The sequence below is a fragment of the Lissotriton helveticus genome, chromosome 5_1, assembly GCF_964261635.1.
Source record: "Lissotriton helveticus chromosome 5_1, aLisHel1.1, whole genome shotgun sequence".
Taxonomy (NCBI): Eukaryota; Metazoa; Chordata; class Amphibia; order Caudata; family Salamandridae; genus Lissotriton; species Lissotriton helveticus.
In genome coordinates this window covers 736985535-737011738 of record NC_136065.1, presented here as the reverse complement: position 1 = coordinate 737011738, position 26204 = coordinate 736985535, and the positions used below count along the sequence as shown (strand labels likewise).

At 40.0% G+C, this 26204-nt stretch overlaps 1 protein-coding gene across 1 annotated transcript in view; it reads right to left on the bottom strand.

The window, feature by feature from the left end:
• The window catches only part of PKD2L1 (polycystin 2 like 1, transient receptor potential cation channel), a 2231834-nt gene that overhangs the window by 223833 nt on the left and 1981797 nt on the right, over nucleotides 1-26204 (bottom strand). The window contains exon 14 of the mRNA XM_078641081.1: nucleotides 22343-22490. Coding sequence (XP_078497207.1) covers nucleotides 22343-22490 — 148 coding nt within the window. The remainder of the gene's footprint in view (nucleotides 1-22342; nucleotides 22491-26204) is intronic.

Below are 26204 nucleotides of genomic sequence, written 5' to 3'. Positions count from 1 at the left end.
TATCACTTCTTTTACAACAACTTCACTGCTCCTCTCTCATCGTTCTTCATCCCATTTCTTTTACTCTGGTTCCATTACTATCCCTCATTTCCTTTCTTTCAATGTCCTTTTCTTTACTTTCATCACCAAATTATTTTCTCTCAGTACCACTGTTTTAGTCGTCTTCTCCTCTCTTTCCTTCTTTTTGCTCACTTACTCATTTCCTTTTCTCACTCATTGTACTCCACCTCACTCAGTTTTTCTCTTAGTGTATCTACCTTATAACTTCCTCAGTCCATTTCCCTCAATCGTTGTATATTATCCTGTCTCCCTTCATCCTTTCACTCTATGACTGTTCTTCACTTACTCTCAGTTATCTTCTATTCCTCATTCTTCTAAATGCATCCTTAATTAGACTGTTTTCTGTCTCAGTCATTATCTTTTTACTTACTTCTGTTTTCTGCTTTAGTTTTGCTAACTCACATTGTTTTAGTATCCTTCTTACCTTCAGTTCATTTCTCTGTTCTTCTCTCTCTTTTTGTCAGTGAATCTATATGCCTTACTCTTTGTAATTTGATCTCCTTCTATTTCTTTTTCTCTCTTTTTGTCCTTCTACCTTAGTTTATTTCCCTTTCTGTGTCCTTCACTCTAACTTTATTTCTAAATAGAGCGTTATGATGTTTAACCTCTTCATTTGTATCTTTTAATTTAAAATACATATTTTACTAATTATAACTTATTTTTTCTTCTCTCTTTCACAGATACAAAGTGTAGTTAAAAAAAATTAATTAAAGTTACATTTATTATATGGTAAGTATGACTAAAAAAATGTAGTTTGTCATCACCCTTTGCTTTAAGGTCACTAACATTTTCTCAATCTACCTCACTCCTGTGTCTTTACTCTGCTTCCCTCACTTATTCTTATTCTACATGTTTACTCCCCTTTCCCTATTTCCCCTCTCATATTCAACTTCTTTCAATCCCTATTCTTTACTTCACTTACCCTCTGTTCCCTTACTTTGCTTCTTCACTCATTCCCTTTTTCTTAATTATTTACCTTACTCCTACACATACACCTCATCCCCTTCCCAACACATACACACACCTGTAACATACACCCCACACACACATCACACACACACCTCATACACACAAAAAATCCTCCCACAGACACTCCTCAAACACACACACACATTCCATACACACACATACATCGAACACAGATACACCCCACACTCATACACTTCTCACACATATTTCACACACCCTCACCTCCACCCACACCGAAACACTCCACACAACCACACCCACAGACACACCTTACACACCCACACCCCGACCTACACCCACTGACTCCCTATAAGTCAGACACACTGCATTACTTATCTTTTTTTGCTGTTTTACTCAAGCCCATTCAGGTACTGTTTCCTTTACTCTCTTTGTCCTCTCTCTTTGTCACTCCCCATGTGTTATCCTAATTCAATTTTTCTCCCTCTTTCACCCCTCTTTACTTATACTACCTGGTCTTTTCTCACTTTCCCTCATCGTTCTTAATTTATCGTGGTTCCGCCATTACCCTTCATTCTCCACTTTTTACTGTCCTTCCTTTTTCTTTTAACAGCCAATCACAGTCTCACACTATCTCTACTTTAGTGTTCTTCCTCTCTCTTCCTTTCTTTCGCTCCTTTAGTCATTTTACTTTTCTCACTTTCATCCAATTACACCTTCTCTATTTTTTACTATGTAATAAACAATCCCTCTGTGGTCATCTTGTAGCTCCTTTTCTCTTAACATAACTCTCTTTGTGTCCTTCCCTCATGCTAACTGCTTCATTAAATGCTTTTTTTCTTTTTTTGGGGGGGCGCGCCCCGGTACGCTACCCTAAGGACAAAAAATTAACAGAGATCCTTTAAAAATATAGCTTTAATTTTATAAATGAAAGGTAGTTCTAAAAAGAACAGTTTTTTTATTATTTTTGTTGTTTTATATTTTTTTAATGTTTTTTTCGAACATTTTGTACTTTTTTTGGCTTTTCAAAACAGTTTTATATTTTTTTGTATTTTTTATGGGAAGAAACAAAGAGAAAGGGAATTGAAAATGGCTCAACTGGAGCAAAAAACAAAAAACGGAAAAAATTACTGCTTTTGTTTGGGGCAAATGTGATTCTCACCAGCAAGGACGATCAGCTTTACGCTCTTTTCACCATAGGCGATGAGCTTGCCACATTCAGTACAAGTGACTCTAAAAGTACCAAATCGTTCTTGGATACAAGGAATCACCTCTGATGTTTCTGGTCCTGATTGAGTGGATTGTTTTCTTTTGGAGCTGGTCCTTGAACACTGGGGGAGGTGACTGGCCAGTTCCCTGATCTCTGCACGAGAATAGTTAGCAGGATGCTTCCGGGTCATATGCCGAATCATGGTATTATTACCAAATTAATATTTTTTATCTGGATTGCCCCTTGAGAGTTCTGCACCACAGATTTGACATGTTACCTTAGCCGCATTAACTTTTTTCTTGCCCTCTGGAAGTGAAAAAAACTCCCATACAATGTGTTCTTTTGGCTTGTATGGGGTATTTTCTTCAGGCAGCCATCTGCTCCCCTCCTCCTCTTCCTCTTCCTCCTCCTCCTCTTCTCCACCAGCAATGTATTGTTGTGGTGGTCCTCTTGGTGGTTGTGGTGGTGGTGGTGGTGCAGATGCTCCAGCTGTTGCTGCTACAGTAGCCATTTCAAAGTACAAAAGAATTGTCTCTGTAGATGAAACAGGTCTTCCTCAGTCAAAGGACAAAGTCAGAGTGAGGAAGAAAGGTGGGGTTTTTTATCATTTGGAGAAAAAAAACTGTGCTGAACCAATCAGAAGTGTTATTTTCAGGTCACAAGACCAAGGCTTTACTCATATGGAAACCAAAACTGTTCTGCACCAATAGAAAGTGTTATTTTCAAGTCACATGACCCGACGCGCTTACGCTACGCGCCCCGGGGCGCGCCCGTAGTCGCGCTCCGGGGCGCGCCCGCGGGTGCGTAGCGTAAGCGTGTCAGGACGTTTCACGATCGTATGCGATCGCGTGCTTTCGGTTGCGATTACGCTGTGCGTCATATGACGCATCACGCATGTACGCGATACATCACGATGTTGTTTTCGTTCGCGGCAATAGCGCTCCCGGGACGCTCCCCGGTACGCGCCCCAGGGCGCGCCCCAAGTTAAATATAAAATAATTTTTTTTAAATGTATTATTTTTTATACCTATAAAGATTTGCTATTAAAAAACCATTGAAATTCACTGAAAAAACCATAGGTTTCACACCAGTTATAGTTAGGAATTAGCATTTAAAAAACCTATTAAATTCACTGAAAAAACCATAGGTTTTACACCAGTTATAGTTAGCTGGAAATTTTACTCGCATAAAACCATTGAAATTCCCACGTTATAGTTAGTTGGACTCACTATAACTTGCGTGTGCAATGCACTGCTGATGACGTCACATATTACATCACTCATGACATGGTCAGTGACATCACTCATGACATCACTGATGACACCATCCTTGTGACAGAGTGACAGACCTCCTTTCACTGTAATGTAACCCTTGAAACACATATTCAAAAATAGAAACTAAAATTTTCAGAAAAATGGAGATACCCATACCAGTTAAAACAACCAATTCAGTAATTCCACCATCTATATACACATCCACTCATTCACCAACAGTTCTATGTAGTCACTCATACATATACTCACTCATCATATGTAGTGATACACCTATACATCCTGTTACACACCGACAGTCATCCAAAAGATACTGTCACACATACTCACACATGCAAATAAACTATTAAACATCCATTTATTTGCATATACAGTTATACACACACTACCACTTTACTTTTAAGGAAACTTACATAAACTTACTCTCTTAAACAATCACTTATAGAAACACGTACTAATTTAAAAAGGAACTCTTACAATCCCTCACTCTCACATATACTCACTTATATACATCAATATTCACATATACTACATTAAAACATATGTAGTTACTGATAAAGACACTAGTGAGACAGTCATTCACTCACTAACATACACATATACACACTCATCCACCCATACAGTCCTGCACATGTGCTGTATTCAAAACACATACAAACAGAGAGTCAGTCATTCATGCATCTATGTGCTAAGTAATACCCCCACCAAACCATACAAACACTTATACTGATACTAAGAAAAACATCTAATAACCCATATACCTACACATGTAGCTACACACCAACCCATGCAGCCACTTATACACAAAGTGTTACATTAATACATATATTTAAATATTTAAACATTACTCACTATTATTTATTTTTCAGAAAGACACACATTCACTGGATGGTGTCATCAGTGATGTCATGAGTGATGTCACTGACCATGTCATGAGTGATGTAATATGTGACGTCATCAGCAGTGCATTGCACGCGCAAGTTATAGTGAGTCCAACTAACTATAACGTGGGAATTTCAATGGTTTTATGCGAGTAAAATTTCCAGCTAACTATAACTGGTGTAAAACCTATGTTTTTTTCAGTGAATTTAATAGGTTTTTTAAATGCTAATTCCTAACTATAACTGGTGTGAAACCTATGGTTTTTTCAGTGAATATCTATATGTATCTATATCTATCTATATATGTATATATTACCTACTGGCGGTCGCCAGTAGGTATATATAGTTAGGATTTTTTCTCTATGGGATTTTTGAAAATTCTATGTCTAATAACTTTGGCGTTTGTGGACGGAATTGGCTGAAATTTTCAGGAAAATGGCACATTTTGTTTCTGAGCAGCCCTTGAAAATTTGGGGGGGTTCGTCAAGGGGGGGCCGAGAAAAAAGGGGGGTCCCAAAACGTGTTTTTAACATTGAGTTTTCCATAGGGCGGTTGGCCTCACTTTTAGCCCGAACGGCTGAATGGATTTGCACGAAACTTGGCAAAATTGTAGGGACTGGTAGCCCGATGTGCCTTTTGTAGGTCTCAATATATGTGCTCCAGTGGATTTTGAGAAATTAACGTTTAAAAAAAGATATATATCTGTAACAGCGGACCTGGCAGCGTCCCAGGACGCGTACTTTACGCGCAACGGAGCTTTGTGAAGCGAAGCTGATTGGTTCTCCGGCGTCTGTCAACATTCCAAAAAGTCCGTAGCGGCCGCCATCTTGTCTCTCGGTAGGATCGAGAGACAAGAGGAGGTCAAAACAAAGGGGGAAATAACTATAAGGGGGCATAGTAGATCCTCGCTGACCCCCTAGGTTTGATGTGGAGGTTTTAAAAGGGCCCCGCGGGGCAAAAAAAAATAATAATAATAATAATCGAACGGCTGAATGGATTTGCACGAAACTTGGCAAAATATTAGGGACTGGTAGCCCGATGTGCCTTTGCTAGGTCTCAATATATGTGCTCCAGTGGATTTTGAGAAATTAACGTTCAAAAAAAGATATATATCTGTAACAGCGCTCCGCTTCGCGTAACGGAGGTTTGCGAAGCTGATTGGTCATTCTGTCACTGGGCTATAGTTGGGCTACATCTGGCTGATATTTGGGCTACATTTGTTTTTTTGTGTGTCTGGCGGCCATCTTTGGGCTACATTGGGCTACATTGGGCTTCATTGGGCTACATTGGGCTACATTTGGGCTCCAACATATATATAGGCCAATGTAGCCCAATATATATTTTTCAAAGTTAATTTTCGTAAAAACCACTGGAGCATATATCTTGAGACATAGCAAAGGCACATCGGGCTACCAGTCCCTACAATTTTGCCAAGTTTCGTGGAAATCCATTCAGCCGTTCGAGCTAAAAGTGAGTCCAACCGCCCTATGGAAATGAAGGAAATGAATGGGTAATTTGTAATTAGCAAATAGCTCATCGCAAACTAGGAATGGTAAAGAATCGCTATTTATTCCTTAAAGTTCGCTATTTAGGAAATGCAAAAAACTTTGATGATACATATGGCGGTTCATCTCTAACAAGATAAGAAGCATAGGGATAGATTTATGATGACTGGCGCATCACCAGGGATGTGTTAGTCATTCTGTGCCGCTGTTCCGTCACCTATGGTGTGCTGCATTTACAATGCGGCGCATCATGGGGCAAAAACAGCACAGATGCGTGATGTATCTGTGCCGTAAAGGTGGCGCATTGCTGGAGTTGTATCGCAAGTGTGATGAAGCTCCAGCAAGGGTCGGGGGTGCCCCTGTCGCAGGGTTTCTGTTCTCACACAGAACTGTGGACAGAGGATTGGAACCTCGGCGAATTAGGGTGTCCCAAAACTCACGTTAGTAATCAAAAACTCCTTAGCAAGCTAGGTACAGTGTCACATTGGATATAACAAACTCTCAATGTTTAGACAATCCAGAATATGAACTTATAGTACCTCAGGATACGTGGAACTCATGAACAGTCGGTCGTTATATATTTCTTAGAAACCAGAACATGGAGTTAAGAAGAACACATGTGTATTTGAAATGTTTATTTACTAATGCCGTCTTCTCAGGCGTAGTATCTTAGATAATACAAGTACACATATTATCAGTAGCAAAATTACCAGCATAGTTACTAGTACATAAAAAGCGAATGGTGATAGTATGTTAACATGCTGTAAATGAATAAGAGTTAGCAACACTTATAAGCAGCCGCGGGCCGTGGAGGGAGTTACGGTGAGGCAGGGAGGCGGGGAGGGGGAGAAGCAGGGTGGAGAATACAAGTACACATATTATCAGTAGCAAAATTACCAGCATAGTTACTAGTACATAAAAAGCGAATGGTGACAGTATGTTAACATGCTGTAAATGAATAAGAGTTAGCAACACTTACAAGCAGCCGCGGGCCGTGGAGGGAGTTACGGTGGGGCAGGGAGGCGGGGAGGGGGAGGGGCAAGGTAGAGAGGGCTCCACCCTGCTTCTCCCCCTCCCCGCCTCCCTGCCTCACCGTAACTCCCTCCACGGCCCGCGGCTGCTTATATCTCACCCTCCCTAATACACATATTATATTATTTGCTAAGAAGGTCTCTTTGTGTTGGTTTAGGGCGTGCCCATACTTTAGTGTCTTAGATTTGAAGGAATCACATCAGCATACACCAGCTCTCTCTTCATGTGAACCGCATCAACTGTTGTGTATGTGTGTTCGGCAAAGCAATATAAAACCCGCCTCATGCCCAGAATTGGCAGAAGTTGCACTTATGTTATGAGTATGAAGTCGTGGAGATCAGACCTCATAACAATTCTGTATCGTGTTGTTCTTGAAACTTTAGCACTCGCTGTACAGATATAGTTTAACAAGCAAAGCAGATAGTAGAGCAATAACATATTATTCTCATGTAAACCACGATGAACTACTAGGTGGAAAGCTAAAGCAACAACTAAGTGTCGTGTGCAGAAGTTGCAAAAAAGGAAAAATGGCGTTTAAACCGGTAATGAGCCCATGCTAACTTAACACGTGTAAAGATATCCAGGACCTAGATGACACCTCCCCATGATCCGGAAACGAACTGAATAAGATAATAGAAGTGCCATCTCATGAGAGCAGATTGCAAGTTTATATGTGGACGGTCCGCAAGGTAAAGCATTAAAAACTAGGAAAATTTAATGCTAAAGAAAAATAAAACAGCCAAGTACTTTATCGAGTCTTAAGCCAATAGGCAAGGTAAATAATAAAAACTTGACAAATAAGTCAATGAATTGTCAATGAAATGCTAGTACTCAGCATATCAAACATGAAAAAGGTCTATGACATAACTGTGTATGCAAAATAAGCTGCAACAGCCTCCAATAGGAAGTCACCGTCTTCATCCGAAAACAGTTCAGCCATCCAATTTAAAAGCGGAAAAGAACATACGTGCTCTCCCAGCACCGGATCCTCTATCACCATCAGAGGACAGCTCGGTGGGTTTTCAAGAAAGCTCTGTTCCAAGAAAGACTGTGCTGCCGCCAGTAAATTCCAGGGACCAAGTAGTCCATGCATCAATGCCACAGCCATAATCCTTTCGCCAGGACAAACCAACTCGTGAGTAATGATAGGAGTCATCAGCTGATTAAAGTCGACGTCAGGAGAAACCGGTCCGCAGAGACACAAATCAATGGCCCAATCGAAATCACAGGTCAGGCAGTGAAATACAGGCTGGACACAGGTGAAGTAGGAGAATCGAAAAGATAATCCATATGCCGTGCTTAATATCGCCAACGGCATTGTGCCATAATATTCTAGCATGCGATTGCGGAACAGTGTCAGCAGCTGCAGGGTGGGAGGTTGCATAGGAGGGACATCCATATTTAAAAATGTAAAAAAGCACAAGAGCGTCCGCTGGTAATGCAAGTAAAAATGCCAATCCACGAACCAGAGTGGAGAAAATAGAATGAAAGGAAGCAGGGATGACTCCAAAGATTTTCTCAAATGAAGTCACGAGACCACTGGTAACAACTTTAAAAAAGTGCGCCAGGGTCTTTGTGGAGGATGCGTTAAAGATAGTCGGAACCATCTTGCTGAAATTGAAAGGCAAATCTGAATTAAAAGTATTCCTTTTATCGTAACAGTAAGTGAACGGGTTATTTGCTGCAGAAATGTTCTATTTCCTCCCACACATGAACATAGGGAGTTTTCAATCTGGCCACAAATACCAACCTTGGGACAGATTTCAACGGCATGGCAAGAATAAGAGCTCTTTTGTCTCAGAGAGAGGTGGCCTTGAGTTCGGCCCGTGAAACTTTCGTGCTTCACATAGCGAACACCCGTACAGAGGTGCAGACCCTTTTCAATTAACTCAGAACAATCTTCATTATTGAGCATCAAATAACTACCATTTTCCAACAACTTGAACGTGGGGATGATAGCAGGAACTGGCGTGCCTTGCAACACGCAAGCCATATTTGGTCGGTGTTTGTTGCATGAACCGTGTAACTGTATGTGCCTACACATTAGTGAATGATCTGGCGTCTCAGTGCATTCCTCTCCATTCAGATAAACTTCTTGATCATCTTTGAAACATCTGTATGTGTATGGAAGCGACCAGACCTCATGAAGAAAAGCACTACCTAAAGGTTCATAACGACCTATTGGTATATATTTCATACAATTTGAAAACTTATATAAAGCAAAAGGCAGCGTTATTAAACCGTGGATAAGGCACGTTGCCAAAAAACCCGCAATCCTCTGCTGATGATGTCAGTGAGCATGTCATGAATGATGTAATATGTGACATCATCAGCAGTGGATTACGGGTAATAGTATCTCTAGTTTACTCCCCTATAGCTGTCTTTCTTTTAACATAAGTGTCTGTTTCCTTCCCTTATACTTACTGTTTTTGGTTCGCTTCTGGTTCGCGTACCGGCGAGCGAACTGGGAAGCGAACTAAGAGAAATAGAGGTTGGCACAGTTCCAAATATTGTACCAATTTTTTAATAACGGGGAGGTAGTTCTGAAAAGAACTTTTTTTTTATTGTTTTTGTTGTTTTATATTTTTTTTATTATTTTTCGGAACATTTTTTTACTTTTTTTGAATTTTTCTGAACAGTTTTATATTTTTTTGGGTTTTTCTTGGAGGGGGCAATGAAAACGATTCATTGTAAAGGGCTCAACAGGAGCAACAAAACAAAAAAAGAAGTATTTATTATTTTGGGCGTTTCGTACAAACTTGCATATGATAGTCAATAGCTCTGTTGATCAGAGTGATGCTTTTTTCTCCGTAGGAAATGAATCCATCGCAAAATACGCAAATGTGTTTTACTTCACCAAATTTCATTTGTATATTTGGCACCATCTCCCTGCCCTCTGGTCCCGTTACTTCCGGTACAACAGATCTTCTGGCCATAATAGGGAGATTATCTAGGTCGTTCCGAAACTGTGCAGCACTGTAGTTGTTAGGATGCCACCTAGTCATATGGCGATGCATTGTGTAGTTTCCGAAACTGTATTTTTTCTCGGTTCCTCTGGACAGTCTATCTTGACATATAAGGCAAGTTACGTATCTTGCATTTACTTTTTTCTGACCTTTGGGAATTTTAAAAAATTGCCAAATGAAGTTTTCTTTCCGGTGAGACGTCCTGGGCTGCTCAGGCAAAAACTGCCTCTCTTCGTGCTCGTCGTCCTGTTCCTCTTCTTCTTCTTCTTGTTGAATTATAACTTGAGCAGGTGGTCCACTCTTCCTTGGATGTGGTGGAGGTGGTGGGGAAGCACCAGCTGAAGCTACTAAAGAAGCCATTGCTCAGTGATCACAAAGGGTCTTTCTCTCACAATGATGAAAGTCAGAGTGAGGAAAGAAGGAGGGATTTTCATCATTTGGGAAAAACAAGAGTTCTCAACCAATCAAAAGTGTTCATTTTAGATTATATGACCTAGTCTTACATCATTAGGAAACCAAAAGTGAAATGAACCAATGAAAAGTGTTATTACCAAGTCACATGACTTGCTGTGTTTACGTTAAGCGCTTTGCAGGGCCTCCCGGTTTGCTTCCAGAAACCTGCGCTTTGCGACTCGCTTCGCGTACCAGTTCGCTAACGTAGCACGTCATATGACGTATCACGCGACAACGTGAAACGTCATGCGGACGGGAGGCGTCACGATGTTGTTTTCTAACGCGGCACTTGCGGTAAAGAAACGTTTACCGGCTCGCGGTCTATTTCGCGGCATCAAGGTCAGCTAACGGGAAGCTTCCCGATTCGCGAAGCGGGAACGAAGAAAAAAAATATTTAAAAAAAAAATTATTCATAAACATATAAAATATATTTTTGGATTTAAAGAAGAATACATTTTACAGCTACAGATATTAGCTGTTAAAAAACCAATGAAATTCACAGAAAAAACCATAGGTTATAGACCATATATAGTTAGGAATTAGCATTTACAAAACCTTGAAAATTCACTGAAAAAACCATAGGTTATAGACCATATATAGTTAGGAATTAGCATTTAGAAAACCTTATTTTACTCACACAAAACCATTGAAATTCCATATATAGTTAGTTGCACTAACTATATATCGCGCACCCGCAATCCACTGCTGATGATGTCACATATTACATCATTCATGACATGGTCAGTGACATCACTGATGACATCACTGATGACATCTCAAATGACATCACTGATGACATCACTGATGACATCTCATTTGACATCAATGACCACATCACTGATGATATCATTCATGTGACAATACAATGCATCTCCTCACATTTTAATATAACCTCTGTTTCACCCAGTGTTAAAAAGAGAGTATAATTTTTGAAACCATTGACACACCAATACTAGTTACTGCATACGCACTCACTGATTGCTACGTCTACACACACCTTCACTCATTCACCCATACAATCATTCATACATACAATCACTCATCTTTACAACACTATCATATGCACTCATACACCTATACAGACACTCACAGTCTGCCACTCATCCATGGAGTTACTCACACACCTAGTCAGTCCTGTAAAGAATCAATGACACTTCCATTTTCTTGTCTATACAGTTAAACATAGAGCACCTTACATTTTCAAACATATACTAACACATACTTACCTTCTTATACAATCATTGATACAAGTACAGATTGATCTGCACAGAGTCACACACCTCCCAGCTAGCCACACACACACTCAGTCTCCCATACAAATACTTGGGCAATCAATCAATAACCCATATAGTTACTCATATAGCTACTGATCAACACATGCAGCAGTTTACAGAACAACAGACATAATGATGCACAAATTAAGACAGTTTAGTCACTAACCCATGCAGTCAGTGAGACACATTTAATCACTCACTCATACAGTCAGTCATGCACCTACTAAATCCTTCGTCCAGACACTTACACATCCACTCATTCTTCAATATGTAAGACATATTTAAACTTTATAGAAACAAAAAATCACTGGATGTTGTTATCAGTGATGTCATCAGTGATGTCATCAGTGATGTCACTGACCATGTCATGAATGATGTAATATGTGACATCATCAGCAGTGGATTGCGGGTGCGCGATATATAGTTAGTGCAACTAACTATATATGGAATTTCAATGGTTTTGTGTGAGTAAAATAAGGTTTTCTAAATGCTAATTCCTAACTATATATGGTCTATAACCTATGGTTTTTTCAGTGAATTTTCAAGGTTTTGTAAATGCTAATTCCTAACTATATATGGTCTATAACCTATGGTTTTTTCTGTGAATATATATATATATATATTATTTTTTGCAACACACGCCTGAATGCTTTGGCGATGCACTCGACGGGAGGCCGTCGAACAGGACTTTCTATTTCAAAGCTTCTTGGCATCACGGAAAGAACAATTGCCAATGCATTTCGATGTAAAGACATCTTCTTCCTGGGCTTCATAAAACAAATGGCAGAGTCATGGTTGAGTCTTTTATTTCCATTACTTTATTTTAGTAGTTTTTGACCCTCAGTGGGTTGTCCTTTTTGCATATGTTCCTCCTTTGTAGGATCCGTAACATCCCAGAATCATCCTTTACTTCTGGCTCCCCGTGCTGCATGGTCATGGAAGGCTTCTGTCACAGCCCTTCCCTTCAGAAGTGGTACACCCACCCACGGCAGGGCAGCCGTGTGAGCAATTTTTTGCAATAATCGCCCTAAAGCTTTGGCAATGCACTAGATGGGAGGCCGTCCAAAAGGACTTTCTATTTCAAAGCTTCTTGGCATCATGGAAAGATCAATTGCCGACGCATTCGATATAAAGACATCTTCTTCCTGGGCTTGCTAAAACAAATGGCAGAGCCAGGCTCTCTTTTATTTCCATTACTTTATTTGAATAGTTTGTGACCCTCAATGGGTTGTCCTTCTGCAAAGAATGTTGGGACTTGTAGTTATTATTATTTGAGACGATCGATTTCACTGTTCAATTTCACCTTAGTAGGTCTCTGTCACAGTTTTTATTTTTGCATGTGTTCTTCCTTTGTAGGATCTGAAACATCCCAGAAGGATCCTTTACTTCTGGCTCCCCGTGCTGCATGGTGACGGAAGGCTCCGGACACAGCCCTTCCTCTCTCTCTGCCATTTGTTTTGGCAAGTCCAGGAAGAAGATGCCTTTACATCGAAACGCATCGGCAATTGATCTTTCCGTGATCAGCTACCAGTTCAAAGAGAGACGCAGAGGCTGTGGTAGAAGCAGCCAAAAGGAAGCGGGGGGGTGCACCCTTGAACAAGAGGAAGGCCAAGATCCAAAAATGTAATGATGGGGAAAGGACCGAACATCACCAGATGTCGAGAGTCCAGTTATGGTCCAGCGGTCAGAACACATGCCTAGGGCATCTTCGGCTTTTAATGATCTCTGCCACACGGATCTGGGTGAAGAGTTCTGGACCAAAATGGAAAATATTTTTGTTAAGACTTGTGGCCCTTTGCACAACAGACTAAATGCTATTGAAAACAGACTGATATCTTTGGAACAATTGCACTCTGCTGCCCCAGGGGAGGGAGTGGTTTCCTGTCCACTAGCAACTAATGATATTTCAGTGAGGTCACATCGGTATGATAATGTGTCTTGTATTCCCCCTGTACTGACAATAGACAAGCCCATAGAGTCACGGGGATCTAGTTGGAGAGGGTATTCATGGACATATAGTGGGGTATAGACCCCTTGAGCAGGCGAGGGGGGGTGGGCAAGTTAATCCCTAAGTCCATTCTTCCAGGAGTGTAACCCTGAATCCACCATCCATAGAAACAGAAACTAATTGCCTGAATCTTCCACCTGAGTCTGCCCCGTACGTGGTTGTCCTTGCTGGAGTGCCAGTCTTGGACCAGGAGAAAAGGGAGGACTACGGTGTTCTCAAAAACAAATGCATCCACTGGCTCAACTCCAATAGGCGACTGCACGTATCGAGTGATTTTTTTTTCTCTGCATGTAAGATGGGTAGGGCCGAGAGTGAAGAATATCGAAGGTGACTGCATAGTTATAAACTTTAGGGATACCAGGGTGGTGGACTACATTTCCAACTGGGTCCCTGGGCGTCTCGGGTCACAAGTTCAATCTCTACCCTTGACTTACTTCTATCCCACTCCAAATAGGGTGAGAGGGTTTCAGCACTGGAGTGTCCAGGATATTCCGGAGTCTAGATTACAGGACACCCAAATCCCCCGGATGAGAAATAACAACAATGGCGCTAGGAGCGATCTGCTCGCCCTTACCAATAGATTTAGTGTATTAGACCAGCTGGATTGATGTTTGATTAGGAGTTCATGCTGGCCCCCCACGGGTGATGTGGAGGGCCTGTGTACGGCCGCCTCAGATGCTGTGGCAGGGTACATAGATGCTGAGCCACCTAAGTCAGGGCAAATGCTCCCTGTAAACACACCGGTGGAGGGGCCTGCTTGGGGGACAACATGAACCCAGCAGATTCAGAAACTAGGGCAGGGATGGTAAATGATTCTATTAAAATCCTCTCCTGGAATGTGGCTGGGATGAAAAACAAATTGTTGTGCCCAGACTGGGGAGCATTTGTGGAAAGTAATGATGTTTGCCTATTTCAGGAAACTTGGGCACTGGTAGGCGTACAAAGGTGTGGGTCTTCTACCTTCAGTGAACCGGCAACCAAGAAGGGGTGGGGTTAACCTTCGGGGGACTTAGTATTTGGGTCGGCACCCACCTGGGGGCACAGGCTGTCCAGATTCCCACAGAGTCTCAAGATGTGCAGTGTGTGCTACTTACACTCCCTGGAAACAGGCAAACTGCACTAATTAATGTATACTCGAGACCAACTGTAAGTGGGAAGGAGTCTGCAACTATTGACCAACTTGTGCAGTTCATCTCAACTCTGGATCCAGCAGTTACTCTAATTGTGAGTGGTGATCTTAATTGCCAGTCCGAGCCACTCACTGACCCAGCCTATGATGGCCCAGATGATGAGGACCAGCACTGGCTCATCCCGGAACCGCAGATTCCGGTGGTGAGAGACTGGACTCCTTTGGTCTTACAAATTAATTTCCTCACCCGCTCGACCTCTCTCAGAGCCTGTAACGGGAGGACAAACTCTGATAGACCTGCTCAAATGACATTTAATAGGGAGGGCCAAAATTCTATCTTGGATTACATCCTGGTGGAAGCTAGAACCTGGGGTATGGTCTCAGATTTCAGAATCTATCCTAGGAAAGATAGTGACCATAACCCCATGGTCATGTCTTTGAAACCCAGGAGCCTGGGCTTGTTAAATCCAGGTCCTGACCCAAATTCAATTGCCCCTCTGCTCTCACTAACCAATAACAGGCGGAGAGTCAAGTGGCCATATATATTGGGCTCCCCAAATAAACTGGCCGATGTTTACCAAAGGGCTCTGCCCTATCTTAGTAACATGGCGGAGGTGGAGGAAAATCCGGGTGTCAGCAATGAGCCCCTAAATATCCATCAGGGGCTCGTGCGGAACCTTGGTGATATGTTTTACCCAGATGGGAGACCTAAGGTAAAATCAGTCACAGTCCAACCCTGGTACAACGCCCAGTGCAGGAAAGCTAAAAAAGAACTGGTTTGTCCAGTCAAGCTTCAGGATAAAACTAAGATTAAGCTTCGCCGGCATTTGTATACGCTGGCCACCAAGAGGGCAAGAAAGGAGTGGGAGGCAGATAACTGGGAAGATCTAAGAACTGCACTAAATACCAAAGACTCAAAATCCTTCTGGACAATTGTTAGTTGTGGGAGCAAGGAAGGAAAAATGAACAATGAACCCAATATAGCTGCATCGGCTTGGGAGCTTCATTATGGGGAGTTGTACTCCCTCCCGAGTAATGATGGTCTAATGACCCGTCTCTCATGCCCCCCCCACGAGTATCGAATGGAGGGGGCCTGGGAGATTACACCTTCGGAGGTTGAGGCTGCCATTCTGAAATTGCCCCCAAACAAGGCCCCGGGCTTGGACAAGATACCGGGTGACTTGTATCGCTCAGAGCCAAATATATGGGTCCCCTACCTTTGTGTTCTTTATAATGCTATTCTAAAAGGCATGGACCCCCTGGATTCATGGCGGGGCGCAGAAATAGTCCCTATCAATGAAAAAGGATGCCCCCTGAAACCGTCCAATTATAGGCCAATTAGCCTCATAGACGTCTCCCAAAAATTGATGGGACGCATCATCCTGGGCTGAATACAGACTTGGATGGAGGAACATGACATCGTGTCCACCTTCCAAGCTGGCTTTAGGCAGGGCACATCAACTGTGGACCAGTTATTTAGACTCCAGGTTCTATACTGGAGAATAGTGACTGTAGAGGGTGGCAGCCTCTACATGATCTTTGTTGACCTTCGGTCAGCGTTTGACCTGGTTCCCAGAGATAAACTATGGAAGGTGTTATATGAGCTATGTCATGGCTCCCACCCTTTTTTGTCTGTACATCAATGGTCTGGTAGATCATCTTCTTGGGACCAGAAACATAGACGCACCGAAGCTAGTCACGGGCCGGGTGCCCGCTTTGATGTTCGCGGACGACACCTTGCTGTTGTCCAAGACATCAACGGGCATCCAACGCATCCTGGACGGCTTCGCAGGCTTCTGTGTCTCGAGGGGTTTAGAGATAAACCTGGATAAAACCAAGTTTATGATCTTTAACCCCCGGAGGCAGACGAGCCCGAATCCGCTCCTGGGAGGCATTCCTCTCGAGAGAGTCAAAACATTTGAATATTTGGGTATTACCCTGGGTGAACATTTTGAATGGGTCCCGCAGTTGGCCACGGCAACTCTCAAATTAACAAGAGTGGTGGGGGGGATGCAGAAGCTGCACAGAGAGTCTGAGTTTAAATCTGCGGCCCCAGTTATTGAAATTTACAATGTGCAGGCTAGAGCAGCTGCACTGTATGGGGCTGAACTCTGGGGGCATCAAAATTCCCCCAGTTTGGCGAAGGTAGAACACACCTTTTTGAGGAATATTTTGGGCCTCCCTGTCAGCACCCCACTTGTACCATTGCGTTTGGACTTAGGGCTGTTCCCTATTGAAGAGGTTATGTCCTCACGACCCTTAACATTTTGGAAAAGACTGTGGTCCGTGCCGGAACGTGTGTCCTATAGAAATGAATTTAGGGAAAGCTGGGATGCCCTGAGAGGCAAGAACATTAGGTGGCTGTCACATATTAAGTCCATTAGCAGTAGGATAGGCCTACCTGAGCTATGGGAGACCCCAGATGTTGCTTGCCTGGAGATCACCAAAGCTGAGGTGATCCGCCACTATAAGAATTATAATCTAGCCTCCCTTCAGGCGAATTCAGAGGTGGGAAGATTGACCACTGAGTTCCTTCACGTTAAGGCGGAATATAAAAGGGAAGAATGTTTGGATGTAGCATTCCCTGCACTAGCAAGAAAACTCTATATGCAATTTAGATTGGGCACCTTGCCTCTTAGAGCTTTCTCTAGTAAATGGGACAAAAATAACCATAAAGAATGCCCTGTTTGTGGCTATCATTTGGAAAATGAAATTCATGCCTTTTTCTTTTGCCCAGGGTACCGGGTTGCACGCAAGTACTGGCTAATCCCCATCTGTAGAAACCTAGGATTTCACCAGTGCTCTCATGCAATGAGAGTCCTAAAATATGACACGCATCCCCCTAACACTTTTGCTGTTTCCCGTTTTTTGAGTGCAATGTGGCACCGGCATACGAAATCGATTGGTGCTTAGTATGTACCGCCGTCCCAATTCAATGTGATGTTCGATAATGAATTTAGTTTAATCCTGTTTTAATACGTATTTCATTTTATTGCATATACAATGTATTTTAAAAGCATTTCATGTTTATTGTCTTAATATTTGTATTGTAGGTATTTTTTGTGCTTTTATGGTCCTTTGAGGCCAAAATAAAGTTATCGAATTAATTACCTATTCATTTAAATTTAGTTTATAGGTTTAAAATCATATAAAAATGTAAAAAGAATATATATATCAATAATTTAAAATAAAAGAAAAAAACTTCCATAATAAATTAAAACAAACTATTAAATACATTTAAACTTACATTTCTCAATACAGTCAGTGCAACAGAAGGGAAAGTGTTGAATAGCGGAGGGGTAAAAATGACTATTCGCACACCAATGAGTACAATTGTAGGGAAAGTGTTGGATAGCAGAGGGGTAAAAATTACTATTCCAACTCCAGTGAGTGCATCAGTAGGGAAAGTGTTGGATAGCGGAGGGGTAAAAATGACTATTCCCAAAACAGTGAGGGCAACAGTAGGGAAAGTGTTGGATAGCGGAGGGGTAAAAATTACTATTCTCACTCCAGTGAGTGCAACAGTTGGGAAAGTGGTGGATAGCGGATGGATAAAATGTACTATTCACACTCTAGTCAGTTAAAAAATAACAAAAATAATATTATAAAAATAAAGAAATGTGTTACAAATTAAAATATAAATATATTTAATATATAAAATAATTATATTATGCACATATGGCAAATATCTACAAATATTATATGAAATAAAATTTAAAAAAATATATTTTTAACAAGAAACTATTTACAAACAAAATCATTAATTATTACATACATTTTTTTATTTCATTTCCTACCCTAATAACACCACATAAATTACAACACAAATCTAAATTTAAAAAAAATGTACTTCCATAATTAACAGTTATTTACCATATAAAGAAATATTATTAATTTAAAAAAAGAAAACTAATAAAAATGTATTAACTTCTCTCACTTTAACCCTATAATCCCCACAACCCACACCTAAAATAGACTGTAAAATAATAAATTACACAATTAAAACTTTTTTTAAATTAAAAACTATTACTATTAAAGAACTAATTATAAAGTAAAATGTATTTAAAACCCACCATTTATCCCTCTAAAAGTATAAATCACACACACACAAATAAGCAATTGCCCCAAATATATATCAAATAATTATTTAAAATTAATAACAACTATATATTAATTAATTAAACACAAATTACTTCCCAACCTTCACCACTATAAACCCCAAAAGAAATACCTAAACGTAATTACACAATTTGCATATTTAATTTACAATAATACATTAATATCAATTAACATCTAATTAAGTAAACATAAATTACTTCCCACCCTTTAACCTATAAACCCCACAATCAGCACCTATTTTTTTTTTACACAATTGCCATAATTCTTTTTAAATAAATGAATTATTATCAACTAGCAAATAATTATTAATTAATCAAAAATAAATTACTTACCACCTTTTACCCATATAAACCCCAAAATGCACACCTAAAATTAATTACACAATTACCATAATTAATTACCAATTAATTAATTACTAATGATTAACAACCAATTATTAATTAATTAATACTTCATTACTTTACACAATTAACACTATAGTATCTCAATTTAATAAATATTAATAAATAATAAAATTCATACATTTAATAGAATTACATTACTTCCCACCCTATTCCCCTATAAACCCACAACCTGCTACAGAACTAAAAAATGCATATTTCAGGTCAACTAAAATTGATAACTACTAAAAAGTTTATAATTATATTAAAAAATGTAAACATAATTCTTATACAAAAAAATACATCACATACATTTAAAATATACACAAAAATTCATAGCACTAATTAAAGAATCGATATTTTAAACAACTATATTTTTGCAAACGATATTAAACACTTTGATATTTTTAACATCGATATTACTTACCTTAATTCGATATTCTTGACCACGATATTCTTGCTGTCGATATTTCTCACTCACGATATTTATGACTCCGTTGATATTAAAAATTCAAAACTCAATATTTTATTTCCACACCATATATCATGTACCCTCTGGTGTACATGATAAGGATATTGCAAGTCACCCCTGAGTTCAATAACTCTATAAGAGAACATAACCTCTGGTCTCATTTCTCTGTATGGTTATGTAACTCCTTGTTCACTTGCAATATCCTTATAATGTACGACAGTGGGTACTTTATCCCTTATATAATAGTTGAGTTCTGACATCTTTTCTTTATAATCAGCAACTGAGTGCACTACTGGACGCTGATTATAAAGAAACTAGCAGCCCGTCCCGACGTTGTCCGGGTATGAATTGCTTCCGGCCAGTAGTATATTGTTTTGTAGGATTTAGTTTTGATAGCATTTCTTATCTGTGACAGGCCTGTGAAACACTCCGATTCACAGTGCACTGCTGATGCACTTAAGAGTGCGCGTTCAGTAGTGTGTGAACTCGAGTTTCCCTACTTTATTTTTCCTTGCAATATTATATAGCACAAACTCGACAACATGGCATGAGCACAATTTACATTACAGAAGAACACATTCATTTGTGGTAGGCACGGGGAGACAAATCGATTTGCCTGGAATCACAGGATGTTGAGCTGATGCCGAGATTCGAACGTAGCTCCCCAGCTCTAAAGTTCTCAATTCTAGAACTTGTGGCAGGAGGTGTGTTTAAAAGTGTATGTCGGTGCTGGGCATCAATGAGAGAGACCTGTGCATTTTTCAAATCGGTGGTGAAAAAATATGAGTATGTTGCTGGAGATGTGGGCCGCCGTGCCACCAATGTACTTACCGGGGGAGGGTAAACACCCATTATTCGGCAACTTTCTTTCCGCATACCATCACTCCGTATACTTTCAGTACGAAAGTACCATGACTCCGCAATGCCCTTATAACGCATGGCATTACATTTTATATGCTTTCACCATGCATACATTTACAACGAAATTCGTTGTAAATGCATGAATGGTAAAAGCATGGTTTGTTTAATGGTTGGATAAGGTAAGTATGGGTATAGGGTTATATGTTTTGGGGTACTGAGGTATATGTTTTAGGGTGTTTGGGTATTTTAAGGGTTCAGATATAGTTTTGGGTTATGGGGTACAGGGGTAGTTTTAGGGTTTATGGATAGATATGGGTTTCGGGGTATAGGGGTATTTTTAGGGTTCTGGGCTAGGTTTGGGTCTTGGGGTATAGGGGTATTTTAGGGTTCAGGGGTAGGTTTGGATTTTGGGGTACAGGGTTATTTTTATGAGTCAGGGCTAGGTTTGGGTTTTGGGGTATAGGGGTATTTTTAGGGTTCAGGGGTAGGTTTGGGTTTTGGGGTACAGGGGTATTTTAAGGGTTCAGGGCTAGGTTTGGGTTTTGGGGTACAGGGGTAGGTTTGGGTTTTGGGGTACAGGGGTATTTTTAGGGTTCAGGGCTAGGTTTGGGTTTTGGGGTATAGGGGTATTTTTAGGGTTCAGGGGTAGGTTTGGGTTTTGGGGTACAGGGGTATTTTTAGGGTTCAGGGGTAGGTTTGGGTATTGAGGTACAGGGGTATTTATAGGGTTCAGGACTAGGTTTGGGTTTTGGGGTACAGGGGTATTTTTAGGGTTTAGGGATAGGTTTGGGTTTTGGGGTACAGGGTATATTTATAGGGTTAAGATGGGTTAGTGTTTAAGGATGTTGGGGTATTTTATGGAGTAAGGGTGGGTTATGATTATGGGGTGCAGGGGTATTTAAAGGGAGCAGGGTGGACACCCGCAGCTGGAATGTAGAGAACCTGGGAAGAAAAAACTATGAAATATTGGGCACAATGCTCACTTTTTTTTTCCGTAATCCCGCGACCCGCACATGCCCATGCCCCCAGCACACGCCCACAGCACATAATATGAGACATGGCATGAAGGGCGGAATGTACCACACGCCCCCAGCGTTTGTCACGCCCCAGCACACGCCCACAGCACAACGCAGACACGCCCACAAGGGACTACTTTGCTGGCACGGTTCTTTTACCTTTTAAATGTATATGGTGGGCGTCTGCATAGCCTATGTCCTTCTGCTGCAACTGCCCTTTCCAACGCTGTATTGGGTGTTGTGATTGGTGCTGTGGTTCCTGAGATTACCCGCCTCAAAGGTTTGGGCTCTCTCTTTATTATATTAGTATAGATTAGAGGCGTACGTTTATACAGGAATTACAGAACCCCATGAATTATAAAGAAATTAAAGACTGTCGTTTATACAGACATTACAGAATCCCATGTATTATAACATTATGTTGACAGTGAGGAGAAAAGGCAGGGACAGAAAAGCTTACCTTTCATGGTTCAATTACTGAATAAGCAAGGAAGTATTTAGTGTTATGTATTGTAAAATATAAAAAAGTTATTAAAAATGTCAATAAAACTTTAAACTTAAGAAAGATGTTTTGCGGATATAAACTTTTGACAACCTGATCCATTTAGATGCTCCTTTAGACCTTTGTTGTTGCGGGACCAATCATTCTGAATGCAGGAATAGAGAGGTTTGTTCATTGTATCAGAAACGTGTACTCTACAAACTGCTTGTCATTCAATTATGTTCTCAATGGCAATAATTTTTCATTTGAAATTTAAAACAAGCATGAGACTCTTACTTTACTAACGTTGTCAAACAGCTCACCCATCATTTCATTCCGTTTTAACTTGTTTTGATCCAAACGTTCCAGTTTCTTTAAAATAAAATCTATTTTTGATGCAATGATGGCAAAAGAGTAGTCTAATTGTAGCACTCGATTCACAAGCCTGTAGAAAATTAAAAAATATATAGTTTTATTTATTTTACAGCAGTATTGTTTCTATCAGAGATATTTTACACAGCAACAATGGCGGAACATTGATCAATGGAGGTGGATCAATATACATAATGTATATACCTCATGTACATGTGGATTAGTTGCATCACTTGTGGAGATATCACTGGCAAAGACACATATCTATATCAAGTACATTATTCTAACTAAGGAAGCAGAGAACAAGATATTTACACATATCATCAATCATGTGCTCGAGCTTCAATAGATATCCTGGGAATAAAAACAAACTGGTTAACAAAGCCAAGAAATGCATAAGCAACCCGGCAACTGAACAAATGCTATGACTGTGATACTTGATACACAACTGGAAGAGATATATATGTAAACGTCTGGCTGTACCATATATTCTGTTAACTTGTGGGTACACAGGTAGTGTTTGGCACACAGTAGAATCAAAGGTTGAACTAAATATAAAATGTATGGTTATTTCAAATTATGAGAATGAATTAAACTTTTGTGATTGCGCTGTAAGTGGTTTCCTGAAACCTTCCTTGACCTCCTAAAAGGTTGGTTTAGTACTTTTCACTTTCAGTGTTACACCGTTTTATTTACTCTCCTTCTAATGATGTAATACCACTTCCTGTGTCAAGTTTGGTGTGTAATATTAGACTTCATACAGAAACGTTTTGAATATTGGCATTTATTCCTAGAGATGCAAAATCTCTATGCATGGTATTAATTTTAAAGTATTGTTAGACCTGTCAGCCATAGGGTTTTCTTCCCCAAAACATTTTGCGTTCATTCCTAAAGTAGCTCCCATAAACATTTCAGGCCTGCCATTGCAGCCTTTATGCAGTTGTAAACTGCCGATTCAACTGGTCAAAATAAACCCCTTGCTAGGCCTAAAACTCCCGTATTTTTAAATATAAGTCACCCCTAAGGTATCCCCTAGACAGTCCATAGGTCAGAGTAAATGTATTCAAAAATCTGGGCATGTACCTCTAAGTTTTACATGTCCTGGTAGTGAACAACTCTTAAATTTGTTTTTCACTAATGTGAGGCCTACCTCTCCCATAGGATAACACTGGGTAACCTTATTGCATTGAATAAGTAATAACATTGTTTGGGAGCAGGTAGAAATATCACATTTTGAGTCTAATGAGTAGTATTTAAAATCCTCGTCAATGGTAAAGTCAGATTTTAAATGACAATTCTGAAAATGCCACTCTTAGAACATTGTAAGAAAAACGCAGCAGCATATGGACTCAATAATCTTACTTAAAGGCAGTCTCTAAAAAGAAACTAATTAATCTAATTGTCACTGTGGCGTGCATCAAGTGTAAAGGCCCTGCTAGACCTTTAGGCTAAAAGCAACATGAGCATCCAGGATGATACCCAGAAACCTGGTGCACTGCTCTTATTTACTCAATCGAGTATAATCAAATGTATTTAAACAAATTAAACAATGTGACTAACTGTCATGGGTGACAAATTGAACAGCCGTACACAATCCATCAATTAATTCAACAAAGTATCACTGATTCTGAAGTCATCAGCTGTTGCTCTATTGGTTATTTATTAAATGTTCTTTGGAAATTGTTGGGATGTCACAAAATCCGAAACTGTGGCAACGTAATTCGATTAAAAGTCCCAATGCATTTCGGGCTTCACAGAACGCCCTTCATCAGGGGAATCTACAAATGATAATTATACATATTAATAAACAATTGTTGCAGCGAAATTTCAATAGCTCATAAGTTTTGGTTGGGAAGAACCAATCTTAAATTAGTGTGTTTAGCACATAAGTAATTTTCGTAGTGAATAGTTGCCAAACCACCAAGAAACAAGGTTGAGGGAGACGGTTTAAAAAAAGAAGAATACGGTTTAAAAAAACAAAGTGTATAGATTTGAGACGATGCATACTGCAAGTTAAGGAGAACCTTCGTGCTGTGAGTTAAAGAAGTGCAACAAATATGGCGTGAGGAATTAAAAGTGATTAATCTAAGCCGTGACATACTAGGATGTATGCGCTTACGTTTAATCTAGAAAACTCCTCATTCCTAAGGAGTGAGACCGCTGATCCATTAGTCGTCAAGTGGGACGCCAAAGATTAAATCCTTATTCAACGAGATCACGCAAACAACTGTGTTAAAGGAAAGTGACCAAACATAAATATACGAGTGCAGGAAAATAATAAACCAAGCAGCATGATAAAAACATGTTTGCAAATAGAACCTTACCTGACATGGCCTATGTCTAGCTATGATCGGTTCCTGTTAACAAGGTTCCGCTTTGACCTCTATCACCTCCTTTTGGCATTCCCAAGTGGCGCCCAGCGGGGCGAAGTGTTGCCAGCTTGTGGCTGCGACGGAAAGTCTCCTCAAGATCTGGCACACTTCCTTTTTATTTGCCCTTATTACTCCATTCCACGGAAATTATACCTTAAACCGTGTCTTAAAAAAATGAGTTTTACACAAACTAAACCCGCACTTTATTACTTACAACTACTGAACATTGACTGTACCTTGTTTATTTGTAATTTTTTAAAAAAAGCCATCTGCTTTAGGAAAAGCATGGATGGCTAACCATGCTGAAAAATTTTGTGCTGGTGCTTTTTAAGCCTACAGATATTTATATTTTTAATTATATATTGCCCATGCTCTCATTGTCTGATATTGTACTGTTCACTGTGTCTTTTTGCCTATGTAAATGAACTGTGTGTAATTGTTTTTAACTGTGTTTCTTGATGTTTTAAAATGAACTTTTATGATTGTAAATTTACAATCGAATAAAGATTTTGATACTGATACTGAAACCAAGCAGATCATTCAAAAACGGGGACTCACCCGTGGGCTACTATCACGCATACCGAGCTAGATGACGGTGTTATGTTGCAAACCCTGTTGAGTAAATAAATATGCGTATATATTCACTGGGTTCACTTAAACGCTCCAAGAAAACTTGGTGCAGTCTAACAATCTGGTATCTTAAACTCACCCGTCGTAGTGGCTTTTCTCCAAACGGAATCACTGTGTCGTTCGACAAATGGTGAAATCAGAGTATGTGCGATTGTGCGCAAATAAAAGGAAAAGGTAGTCATGGAAAGAGGACTGACGGGGTAGCCGCCATGTTGGATGAGGAACACATTAAGGTTATCGTAAATGTGAAAAGGTAGTGGAGACTAAGAGACGAGAAACACCAATAAAGTGTGAGAACAATATATGCAATGTTCGATAAAATGACATTCTCACTCCAGGTGAGGTCCAGCATATGAGAAACCTTGCGTGTTGTATAAAAAAACAAGGTCAACATCAGTGTGAACAATCAATGTTTCAAATAATGCCAATAACGATTAACAGATCACAAAATCATGTTACTGACATATTAATATATAGTCATTATAAGATGTTAAAATGACTTTAAGGCAAGCAGAAATCTCTATACAGAAATATCATATGAATTTACAAAAAACATGATAACTCGAATTTGTCATTTAACCCGGTGGGGGTCAAAGTTTGCATAAACCAGATCCAGTATGTTTCACGCTGGGAAAGCAGCTTTGCCCGGTCTCTTTCAGGACTAGGCTCAATTATCTCAAGGACACCAAATTTTAATTGGGCTATGTTATGCCTGCAATTTAGCCAATGTTGGGCTATCGGAGAGTTAGCATTGAGAGTTCGTATGCGACTCTTATGTTCCGTAA